Here is a 13,455-nt window from a genome sequence, read left to right as displayed (position 1 = left end):
ACCGCTTTCAGAACCCGTTATGGCCATTTTGAATTTCTTGTTATGTCATTTGGGTTGACAAATGCGCCAGCTGCTTTCATGGATCTTATGAACAGGGTCTTCAAGCCTTATCTCGATTTATTCGTCATTGTCTTCATTGATGATATTTTGGTGTATTCCCGTAATGAGGCCGATCATGCAGAACACCTCAGAATAGTGTTGCAGACTCTTAAAGATCGCGAGCTTTTTGCAAAATTCTCAAAGTGTGAGTTTTGGCTTAAATCAGTGGCATTCTTAGGCCATGTGATCTCGGGTGAAGGTGTTAAAGTTGATTCTCAAAAGATTGACGCCATAAAGAGTTGGCCCAGACCCACCTCAGTTTTTGATATAAGAAGTTTCTTGGGTCTGGCAGGCTATTATCGACGCTTCGTAGAAGGATTTTCTTCTATCTCTGCTCCGTTGACTAAGTTGACACAGAAGAAAGTTAAGTTCCAATGGTCAGATGCTTGTGAGCGAAGCTTTGAGGAGTTGAAGAAAAGATTGACTTCTGCTCCAGTTTTGACTTTGCCAGAGGGAACTGAAGGGTTCGTGGTTTATTGTGATGCTTCGGGAGTTGGTCTCGGATGTGTCTTAATGCAGCATGGTAAGGTTGTAGCTTATGCATCTCGTCAGCTCAAGGTTCACGAAAAGAATTGTCCGACTCATGACTTAGAGTTGGCAGCTATAATTTTTGCACTTAAGATATGGCGTCATTATTTGTATGGAGTGCATGTTTATATTTTCACAGATCATAAAAGCCTGCAGTATATCTTCAAGCAAAGGGAGCTAAATCTTAGACAGAGGAGATGGCTCGAATTTCTTAAGGATTATGATGTGGATATTCTCTATCATCCGGGGAAAGCGAATGTTGTAGCTGATGCTCTTAGTCGGCATTCCATGGGAAGTTTAGCCCATGTGGACGTGGATAAGAGAGTTATGACAAAGGAAGTTCACCGTTTGGCCAATCTTGGAGTTCGACTTTTGGACTCCGAGGATGGTGGTGTGGTTGTTCAGAATAGTGCTCTTTCCTCTTTAGTCGTTGAAGTCAAGGAGAAACAGTTTAATGCTCCCTACTTGTTGCAGCTGAAAGAGGGGATTCACAAGCATAAGACGACGACTTTTGAACAAGGGGGAGATGATGGTACCTTGAGGTACCAAGGCAGATTATGTGTCCCAGATGTAGATGGACTCAGAGAGCGAATCATGTCAGAAGCTCACAATTCCAAGTATTCCATTCACCCAGGTTCCACTAAGATGTATCATGATCTCAAGGAGATTTACTGGTGGAACGATATGAAGAAGAATGTGGCAGATTTTGTAGCTAAGTGCCCGAATTGTTAGCAGGTGAAAGCCGAACACCAGAGGCCTGGTGGCTTGGCTCAGAATATTGATATTCCTGTCTGGAAATGGGAAATGATCAATATGGATTTTGTATCAGGTTTACCTCGTTCAGCTAGGAGACATGACTCTATTTGGGTGATCGTTGACCGGCTTACTAAGTCAGCACACTTTTTGCCAGTCAAGACCACATATTCAGCAGAAGATTATGCCAAGCCGTATGTTAATGAGATTGTCAGATTGCATGGGACACCAGTGTCCATTATTTCAGATCGTGGTTCTCAGTTTACAGCGAACTTCTGGAAATCCTTTCAGAAAGGATTGGGTACCAAAGTGAACCTCAACACAGCTTTTCATCCATAGACACATGGCCAGGCAGAGCGTACTATTCAGACTCTGGAGGATATGTTGAGAGCATGCGTCTTGGATTTCAAAGGTAATTGGGATGATCACTTGCCTCTCATTGAGTTTTCTTGTAATAACAGTTATCATGCCAGTATTGGGATGGCACCATTTGAAGCTCTGTATGGGCGAAGGTGTAGATCACCAATTGGTTGGTTCGAAGTTGGTGAAGCAGGGTTGTTAGGACCAGATTTGGTTTATCAGGCTATGGAGAAAGTCAAGTTAATACAGGAGCGTTTGAAAACAGCTCAGAGTCGCCAGAAGTCTTATACAGATGTGAGACGATGGGATTTAGAATTTTTAGTTGATGATTGGGTGTTCCTTAAAGTCTCACCCATGAAAGGTGTTATGAGATTTGGCAAGAAAGGGAAGCTTAGTCCCAGATATATTGGACCTTACAGAATTCTACGAAAGGTTGGTCTAGTAGCTTATGAACTTGAGTTGCCACAAGAGTTAGCTGCTGTTCATCCAGTGTTTCATGTATCCATGTTGAAGAAGTGTGTGGGTGACCCTTCGTTGGTTGTTCCTGCTGATGCTATAACAGTTAAGGATGGCCTCACCTATGAGGAAACCCTTGTAGCCATTCTTGATCGTCAAGTTCGCAAGTTGAGAACTAAGGAAGTAGCCTCAGTGAAAGTCCTGTGGAGGAGTCAGAAAGTTGAGGAAGCTACATGGGAAGCCGAGGAGGATATGAAATCCAGGTACCCGCACTTGTTTCAGCCTGCAGAAGAAATTTATGATGAAGCACCAAGATTTTGAGGTATGTAAGCTTTCTTTTCATGCTTTTGGTCGTGCGTGGACAATTATGATATTGTGATGTATCCCTGTGAGGCAGTGATATTATGGGTTGTTGTGACAGGTTGGTAGTGCCTTATTACAGGGGAAACTCTGGCGAAATTTTTGTAGAATCCCGAATGGTTATCATTCGAGGACGAATGATCCCAAGGGGGAGATATTGTAACACCTTGTAACTTCGGGCGAAGTTTGAATCATAAGATGATAATATAATGGAACCAATATGAGGGTTATAGGAAGTGTTTTGAAAACCAATTAAGTCATAATAAATTTCTTTGGGCAAAGAAAAGTTGGAAGCCACTCTACGGGGCATGTTTGCAAGTGAGTTTATGGAAGGTCTAGTTACAACGACCATAACCCTTCTATTAATTTGGATTTTGGGCAAACATGCTTGATGAAAGTTGGAGCCCCTTGGAATATCTTTCCAACGGTATATTATAGGCCTCAAACGGACATTTGTGCAAAGAGTTATGCCCATTATACGACAGACTGTCCGAGCAGAGGAATTTTGACGGACCATTTGACGGTCCGTAAAACATTTATACGGTCCGTCAAATGGTCACAAAGGATCATTTTTTTGTTGGTTAGTTTTACGGTTCATTTTACGGTCCGTATAACATTTTGACGGTCCGTAAAACAATTATACGGTCCGTAAAATGGTCACAGAGGATCATATTTTGTTGGTCAGTTTTACGGTTCATTTTGACGGTCCGTAAAACAATTATACGGTCCGTCAAATTGACTTAGGCCAGCGTAAAATGGTCACAGAAAACCATATTTTGCTGGGCAGTTTTACGGTTCATTTTGACGGTCCGTAAAACAATTATACGGTCCGTCAAATTGATTCAAGCCAGCGTAAAATGGTAACAGAAACTCAATTTTTGCTGGGTAGTTTTACGGACCATTTTGACGGTCCGTCAAACAGTTTGACGGTCCGTAAAAATGGGCGTAGAATTGCCCGATGGGTCAGATTTTAAGATGTTAATAAGAGACCCAAACCCATGTTTTTTTCATTCCCATTTCTCCTACACGACTCAAGGGTTCTCTAGAGCCATCCAAACACTTCATATGCAAGAATCCAAGTGAAACTAAAGATCCACTTCATCAATCCACAAAACTAAGTGTGAGAAACATATCAAATCCATTAAAGTCAAGAAATTACATAGAAGGTGGAACTAGGGTTTTGTTCAAGTGAAGTATTTCAACTCAAGGCTTATTCCTACAATAACCAAGGTACGTTTTATGATATTTCATGATGATTAAAGTGTTGATAAGTTCTTGGGAGAATAGTAAATGAGTTTGATAAGGAGAATTATATGAACTATGCTAGGGTTTTTGGATTGTTGACTTGGGATTGTTGTATTCATATGGGTGATGAAGAATGATGTCAATTACATCTAATTGAGATTGTAGAATCAGCTAGAAGTAATAGAATGGGGATTGGGGGAAGAAAACACCATTAATGAAGGTTGTGGAGCTTTATGCCCACTAAGTGTTTGATAAAATGCTTAGATGAACAAAACATGGATATTGTTGCTAATATAGAGTCCCTATGACCTGTATTGCTATAGATTAAAGTTGAAGGGATTGAAGGACATTGTGATACGCTCAAAAGCAGGAAGTTAAGGTATGTAGAACTTCCATCCACATGTGGGAATCTCTACGTTCTTCCCCATGATCCGTTTTCGTAAAATCTATGAAGTTCAAATCCTAGGGCATTAAACCCAACATATTGGTAGCCCGTAATTATGTATGTATGTACATGAATTTTGTATCTATGTTCGTTATTGTATTCCTAATCTTCCATTACGGATATTAGGCATCCTAGCTTAATCCATGAATCATGAATTCTTCCTCATGTGTTCTCATTATGTTTATATGAAACTTTATGATTTCATCCAGCAAGTTACAAGCATGTTTTCAAGACAAGTATATATATATGATTTCGAACTATTGTTATTACTCATGAACCAAAAACATGTTTTGCAAGACTATGACAAGTTATCTTGTGAAACTATACAAGAAAGTTATGATTCATGAAAACCATGTACAAGCAAGTTATGATTCATGAACACTATGTACAAGCAAGTTATGATTCATGATCTACCATGGGCAGCAAGTGCCACTATTTTACATGTTCATGTTTTGGGAGTTGCATTAATTACCGAGGAGGGCTTCAGATAGCCTGAAACTACGTAGCCACCGTAGGATGAGGATCGCTCCACCCATGTCCCGGACGATCTCTCATAATGACTGGATCCTTTCATATTTTATCAAATCTCATGTTCCCCGGCAAGGACTGAGTGTTCTGCTGGCGGGACGCAAGCACCAGACCATGGATCGGTTATAAGTTATTGCTCTCCCTACTTATCATGTTTTTACTAATGTTATATATATACATATGTACTCATGCTCATGTTCATGTCCAGGTTTTCAGTTTCAGTTCTTATCATGTTATTCCCTGTCCCATGTTATTTTTTTCAGTTGCTTTACATACCAGTACATTCAATGTGCTGACGTCCCCTTTTATTGCCCGGGGGCCTGCATTTCACGATGCAGGTACTGATACACAGGACGACACATCTGCCTAGTAGGACAACATTCGTATCAGCTTATTGGTGAGCCCCATCTCATTCGGGGTTTAGTCAACTTTTGTTTTATGATTAATTATGCATCTAAAGGTATGCTGGGGGCCTTGTCCCAGTAAGTATGTTTTTCAGTCAGACTCATGATAGAGGTTTCATAGACTAGACAAGTCAGTTATGTCATGTCAAAAATTTGGAGTCGTATAGCCATTTTGGCTCACTCATGTTTAAACAAGTATTTTATTAAGTATTATGACTTACCATGTTTTATAAAGGCTCATCATGCATTCACGTTATATTCCGCTTATGTTATGTATCATGATGATTCAGCAAGCCATGTGGTTCGCTCGATCACATGCAGTCAGGCACCGAGTGCCGTGTTACGTCCAGGCCATGGTTCGGGGCGTGACAATATGTGACTTCAATATGGTCTTCACTTATGTTTATGCTGGATGGGAAGGGGTAGCACATGATGCACGCGTTCTAACTGAGATTGCATCTAATCCAGATAATGGCTTTCCATTTCCACCACCTAGTAAGTCATACACTTAAACAATTGAAATGCTTATTTAGCTTTTCGATATGATCGCCTAACTTATTTTATTTTAATGTCAGATAAATACTATCTATGTGATGCGGCATATCCTAATACTCGAGGATTTCTAGCACCGTATCATAATATTCGATATTGGTTAGGAGATTATCATCGTAGGCGTGCCATAACGAAGGAGGAAAATTTTAATCATGCTCATGCACAACTTAGAAACGTTATCGAACGTTCCTATGGAGTACTGAAAGCAAGATTTCCTATATTGGACAAGATGGCTCCATATCCTATTAATATCCTAAGAGATGTTGTTATTGCATGTTTTGCCGTTAATAATTTTATCAGGAAGGAGCGCATCAATGATGACTTGTTTAATCATTTTGATACGCCTCAAGTGATATTTGATGAAGAAGGACAACAAGAAGAAGCATTAGATGAAACAAATGGAGCTAGTTGGACAGTTGAAGATTCTCAGATAATGACTGATATGAGGGAGCAACTTGCACTCCAACTAATGCAAAGAAGATGAAATACTTGAGAGTTCTATATTTTAGTTATTTGAATTTTTTTTCCAGTGTTGGAGTGTTACAATTTGATGATTGTTAGTTAATTATTCAAATACTCTAATATTTATGTGTCTAAATCATAACTGCATTTGAGATATTGTTTTACTTTGTTGGATAGGTTTGATTTATAGATTAATTTATGTTAAATTTAAATTTTTTGATTGCATTTTATAAAAAATTTATTTTTAAGGATATATAATTTTTTGAATAATTCAGATAGTTCAATAATTGTATCAAACATAAAATATTCATTTATATCTTTAAATACTTTAATTTATCTCTCAAATAGTATTTTTTTGCTTATCTTAATATTTATTTGATATAATTTTTAATTTGAATTATATATTTATTATGCTTAAATATTGATATATTATACAGATTCAGATGATGAAAAACAAACAGTCTTAATCATTCAGTGTTCAGATCTATATATCATATCTTAATATTCAGATGTTAATAAAAAAAAAAACAAATGCAGCCTAAATTAATTATCTTCCCTGATTAGGCCCATTTGTTTAAACAATTTTTATATCTAACATTAAATTTTTCACAAAAAAAAACTTTGCTCGAACAATAGTGGATATATTCTACTTCTATTACAAGAGAATTAGATGCAATGGAATACCAAAATGCGCATAGACAGACCAAAATGCGCAAAGACAGACCAAATTTTCACCGAAGTGACGGTTCAATTTCTCCATTATTAATGCCTAAAGGGTATATCCATTAATACAAGGTAACACTGGTACATTGTGCACTAATATAAAAGTAATAAATTTAACATTCAAGAAAAGATCATCTGGGGATTACAGTTACTAAAAGCAAATGTCTAAATTTAATGCATAATATGAACCTGATGCAAGGACTAATAACTTTATCTCTTATCAAATGCATAAATTTAACGCATACTATGAACGTGGTGCAAGGATTAACTTTATTGGAATGAACTTTTTAAAGTGTATATCTACATATGTGTACAAAAATATAATTGAAGTAGTGCTGACTTGAAGGAAAAAAATATCGTTCAACATTTGAAGGACGTAAAATTTGGTCTTTCTAACATTTTACTAAGACGCTTCCTACCAAACGAACACTAGTAATAAAATTCTGCATTAATGTGTAATAAACAATGAAATAAAGAAGAGATAATGAAAAGACCATTCTTATATTCATCTTCCTAACCTACCTAGAGGAAATAAATGATATGATAAAGAATACATTCAACTCTTAAAGAGTAAACCGTGGGATTAATATAGTCACTAAAGACCAGTAAATTTTTCAGTTTTACCTGGTACAATTCACTGTAAAATGATTTAGGTAATATATTTACGTAAATGAAATAGAAATTTTTAATTAGATTTACTATTTAGTTAAATTTTAATTTAGTGTAGGGGTAAAATGGTAATCTAACTTTGGAGGTAGGAGCTTTCCACTTTTAGTATTATATGATGATAAAGACACTCTTGAAGTAACATATAGAAAAATCTGCAGGTAAAAACATGGGCTTTGTTGTATCTTGAAGGGAATTGCTTGTATTTTCCCCAATATGTATACAGACAATATCTCTTTAAGAAAGTCAATTCTTCCCCCTATTTACATATATAGTTTTTCATTAATCAAGGGGATTCAATTAAACCCCCCCCCCCCCACCCCTCTGCATCCGCATCTGCCTATCACACCGCAAAATCGTAGGGTCGTATCACCGACATCTAATGGCTTAAACCCTCATCGAGCGAACCATCACTACCATATTTATCATTCATAACCAATGCATGCATCATTTCATAAAAATGTAGTACAGTATATCATAAAAAATCATAAACTTTGGCTTGTCCGCCTCATTATTCATGAAATCAATACATTATTATGTAAACTTTCCCAAAGAACATCAACGACTTGGGATATCGTGGAGCTTCTAAGGACATACAATTACACCATGTGCTGGATCGGGATAATTAGAGATTTTTTTTTCTTTTGATCATATTTCGTTTGTTAATACGATATATAAAGATCACTACTATATACAATGAGTCTTACACCCCGTGGCATTCATTCAATCAAATTTTTTATGCCTATGCTGGCTCAAACTAACTTACTCTTTTTGGGAGCCCCCTTTAATGAAGTATTCTCGCCTCGCTTCCTATTCATTTGTGAGTCTCAACCCGAGGGTCTTCTTTGATCCTTCATATCATAACATAAGAAATTTGTGGTGTGCAAAATCCCTTTAGAAATAGGGGAGACTTTCTCGTGGTAGTAATTACGAATAAGCAAGTAGGGGCCGGAAACCCAACTCAACAATTTAGAAATGAAGAAACGTAGGGCAATTCTCCCTTGGCAAGAAAATAAATTATGCAAAAGCATAGCTTTCTTGCCAAAGGAGAATAGCCTGCGATTCTTGTGCTCTATTAATCTTCACTTCTTGAAATTTTCTCGAGATTCAGAAATGAGCCATTCTTTTTAGAACATCCTAAAATGGAAAGTCACATAATAATTAACTGAAACAACAAGAGGATTTCACATTGACACGAATATCACTTGTAAAAGAAGTAGAAACCATTAATTTTACTTTTTGTGGAAATTAAGAAACGTAGGGCAATTCTCCCTTGGCAAGAAAAAAACTATGCAAAAGCATAGTTGTTCTTGCTAAAAGAGAATACCCTGCAAAAGCATAGTTGTTCTTGCTAAAAGAGAATACCCTGCGATTCTTTTGCTCCATTCGTTAATCTTCTATTCTTGAAATTTTCTTTGACATACTTCACATTTGTCCATAAAAATTTATAGTCTCTTGATATTCGCACAATTCATTTGGATATGCTGGAGAATAGAAGGCCATGTGGCTATTCTTTGTTAAATGATCTTTTACCTTCCAATGAAAGGCCAACAGGTTTAAAAAGAAAACATGGAAGGCCAAAACGTCCTATTTCCCTTTACCAGTATAGATCGGCCATATAATTCCACTATGACCATTATCTTCTCACCTTTCCTTTCCAATTATTGTAAGTGTTCATATAGAGCATGCAGCTGCAGCGGCGAAGCCAGAAATCTGGCTAAGAGTGTTCAAACTATAAAGTAAATAATTTTTTTTAATGGGTAAGTTGCACATTTGATTTTAAATCAAAATACATAACACTTTTAGTTTTACCATTTCCTTCGTAATTTGTCCTTAGAGTATTATCCGAGCACTAAAATTTATTGAGTATTCTCCAAGCACTGAAATTTGAAATGTGTTTTTGAGTTTTCACTTAAAGTTTTAGTTGAGCAAAGAAAATTATTCAAGGGAGTCAGTAAAGAACATGACCAGCTACCAATAAAAATAAAAAGTTAAAAGTAACAAAAGAATCAGAGAGGGGTGAACCATGCAACCAACTTTTGACGGCATCCGACAAGTGTTAGTGTCAAGTTTTTATGATGACAATTTTATTTGTGCAGCTAAAATAACTGAATCGCACAAGGAACCAAAGAGCCCAAGGCAGCCCAAACGCGATGGGCTTACAAGAGTCAACTGTTCAGGGGGAGCTTGCAAGGACAAGTCAACTGATCAGATTAGATGGGCTTACACAAGTGAAATCAGACGAGATAGGCTAACACAAGTTGAACTCAGTGAAAAATTTCCCAGCCCTACAATTGGATACTGCGATATTATAGATATTGTGGGGATTGACAAGATACGCTCCAGCAGTACAAAATCAGTTCAAGGAAGGAAAGAATATCTGCGCATTAAAGAAGGAATATTCTGAGCATGTAACGATCTTAATGACTGATTAATGCAGCCTCATTACACAAGGAAAGAAGCAATAGCTCCAGCCTTATTCTTGGAAATAGGATCACTAATTCTTTTTTCCAAGGATCAAATCCCTTGGGTTGATTTCTCTGCGTGAAGAGCCTGACCAGCCATAAAAGGGCTGCTTCACAAAAACAACATATGTGAAGTCTCATTCCACAGTGCTCTGCTTTACTTTTCATAAGCATTATTTGTCTGAGTGATTTATAGCGTAAGAAAAAATGAAAGAAGAGTTATAATATAGCTTGTGAGGCTTTGTATCAAAAAAACTAAGAGTGATTTGAGTGTAGACGTAGGAACTCCATTCAAACCTCCATTGTACCAAATCTTTAAACAAAGAGCTGCAGAGAACACCCTTGCAACCCAAGGGGACTGGACTAGGATTCACATTGAATCTGAACCAGTATAAAATACCTGTGTCATTTATTTTCTGTAATTTACTTTAGCATTCTCTGACCAAACAGTCGACTGCCGATTCAACCTAGTCGACTAACAAATAGAAAAATTTACAATTAACCCCCCCCCCCCGCACTTTCAATTGGTATCAGAGTAAGGTCTCACTTTCAGTTACCGCACGTGAGAAAAGACCAAATGGCTGGATATCAAATTCTTGGAGCAATATTACAAGATAGGCACTCCACAACAAGACCACCATACTTCAATGGTGAACACTATTGTCATTGGAAGGAAAGGTTTAAAATCTATGTGCAGTCAACTGATTATCAGGCCTGGATTGTGATTAAGAAAGGACCTAAACCTATTCCAAGAGCCGACACTGAAAACAAGGAAGACGCAGATACTTCGACAATTGATCTAGAATCACATGACATTACTAAGGAACAACAAGAGACACTGCAAATAAATATCAGGGCAATAGCCTTGCTCTACTGCGCAGTAAGTGGAGAAGAGTATGCAAAAATTTCAAATTGTGACACTGCCAAAGAAATGTGGGATAAACTTGAGGTCACCTATGAAGGAACATCAAAAGTAAGAGAAACAAAAATTGATGCTTTAAGACACGACTATTAAGCCTTTATGATGAAGGACGATGAGAACATCGAATCAATGTTCACAAGATTCAGCAAGATCATTGGAGAACTCAAATCCCTTGGAGTAACTTATACCAACTCTCAACAAGTTAGAAAGCTTGTTAGAAGTCTACCAAAGACTTAGGAAACTAAAGCAATTGTTCTTAAAGATGGAAATCTGGATAAGTTCACTTATGATGAATTAAGAGGAAATCTGATAGCATTTGAAAAGAATCACATTCAAAGATATCAGAAGGATGAAAAAAGGAAAGTGGTTGCTTTCAAGGCTCAAGTTGAAGAATCTGATGATGAATTTAAAGAAGAAGAAGTGGACATGATTTCTAGGCATGTGATAGAAGCCATGAGAAGATCAAGAAATAATAGAAAAGGAAGTTCAAACTTTACAACAGGTAAGACTTCCACTGGGCAGCAAAAGAATGATGGAAAGTGTATGAATGCAGAAAATATGGCCATATCGCATCTGAATGTCCTGAGAATAGAAAGAAACCAACTAGAAGTTATCAAAAACAAAGGACCTTCAGTAGCTGGAGTGAAGATGAAATTTCAGATGAAGAATCTGAAGAGATTGAAAATGTGTGTTTCATGGCTCTCGAAGGAGGCAGTAAGGTAATCTCCCATCCCTACTCTAAATATGAAGAAACTCAAGAATTATTAGATCAAACTCTTATAGACCTGAATAATGTCTTTGATGAATATAGGAAACTAACGAGAGAGAGAGAGAAAAGAATGGGAATCAAAATTAGAAATTTGCGTAAAAGAAAAAAAAATTCTATTCAAAATGAAGTTTACAATTTACAATCTAAAATGGATATTTTACTGAAACCTTCCAGTCAAAATTATGCCAAGTTAAACCAGTCAACGTACACATATATGTCCACTGGGAAAAAGGTCTTACCAATGACTAATAATTTGGAAGGTAAGACAACTGTTTTTTTAAAGACTGATCATTCAACTAGAACCTCTAAGTCGACTGAAAGAAAGTCTGAAATATTTAGGCCAACAAATCCTCGTAAAGTTAAAGGAAAACCCTTTCAAACATGTTTTTGTTGTGGAAAACTTAGCCATGACTATCATAATTGTAGATTTCATTTCTCCACCGCACCTGGTTGGGTATGAAAACCCAAGAAAAGTAAGTATTTTGAAACTAACCATCAAGGACCCAACAACCCTTGGGTACCTAAACAAAAGTAAAAATTATATTTTGCAGGAACACCACAAGAAAAGAAAAAAGGGAAAATGGTATCTAGACAGTGCGTGTTTTACACTTATAAGTATTTTAACCACCTAATTTTAGACTAAGAAAAAAATAAAACTTATACATTTAAATCTGGTTAAAAAGGAAAGAATTTTTTTTTTTGAAAAATTTCTCTTTATCTTAACTACAACTCTATTTTTGTTTTATATTTTTTTATTTCCACAACAAAATCACTAAAATGAGATAAATTTGAAAAAAAGCAAGATTAAGCCAAAACCTAATATTTAATGTTAAAATCGTGTAAAACAACTCGGGGAGGGTAAAAAATTACGTGTCTACAACATGATCTTGTAATAGGATTGCCAAAACGCAACTACACTAAAGATCATTTATGAAATTCGTGTCAAAAAGGTAAACAAACTAGAAACTCTTTTAATTCAAAACATATTATGTCTACATCCAAGCCCTTGCAGCTACTTCATATGGATTTTGTTGGTCCCAACAGAACTTCTAGCATTGGAGGAAAAAGGTATACATTTTTTATAATAGATGACTTTTCTCGCTTTACCTGGATAATATTTCTTGCTCATAAAGATGATACTCTAAAGAATTTTAAGTTTTTTTTTTGTGAGAAAATTCAGCGTGAAAAAGGATATTACATCACTTCTATCAGAAGTGATCATGGAGGAGAATTTCAAAATAAAGCTTTTGAAGAATTCTGCAATGACCAAGGGTACACACACAATTTCTCCTCACCTCGATCTCCATAACAAAATGGTGTGGTTGAACGAAAGAACAGGACCCTTCAAGATATGGCAAGAACAGTGATCATAGAAACAAACTTACCACATCACTTTTGGGCCGAAGCGGTAAGTACAGCTTGTCATATTTTGAACAGATGTCTAATCAAACCAATTCTCAAGAAAAATCCTTATGAACTATGAACTGGTAAGAAACCAAATATTAGCTACTTTCATCCTTTTGGATGTAAGTGTTTTGCTCACAATAATGGAAAGGAAAATCTTGGTAAGTTTGATCCTCGAAGTGATGAAGGTATATTTCTTGGTTATTCTCCTACTAGTAGATCCTATAGAATTTTTAACAAACGTTCCTTATCTATTGAAGAATCTATTCATGTTGTATTTGATGATACTAATCACATGGCCGAGAAAAGAAAAA

General features: G+C 36.4%; 1 protein-coding gene across 1 annotated transcript; it reads left to right on the top strand.

The window, feature by feature from the left end:
* Positions 1-5,559: 5,559 nt before the first annotated feature.
* LOC132616610 (uncharacterized) lies at positions 5,560-6,308 on the top strand. The gene is made up of 2 exons (XM_060331150.1): positions 5,560-5,673; positions 5,754-6,308. Exons 1-2 carry the CDS (start codon positions 5,565-5,567, stop codon positions 6,212-6,214), a joined length of 570 nt encoding a protein of 189 aa, XP_060187133.1. The 5' UTR covers positions 5,560-5,564; the 3' UTR covers positions 6,215-6,308.
* The last annotated feature ends 7,147 nt before the right edge of the window (positions 6,309-13,455 follow it).

Source organism: Lycium barbarum, chromosome 11 (genome assembly GCF_019175385.1).
Source record: "Lycium barbarum isolate Lr01 chromosome 11, ASM1917538v2, whole genome shotgun sequence".
Lineage (NCBI taxonomy): Eukaryota > Viridiplantae > Streptophyta > Magnoliopsida > Solanales > Solanaceae > Lycium > Lycium barbarum.
This window is presented reverse-complemented; position numbering and strand designations above follow the sequence as displayed.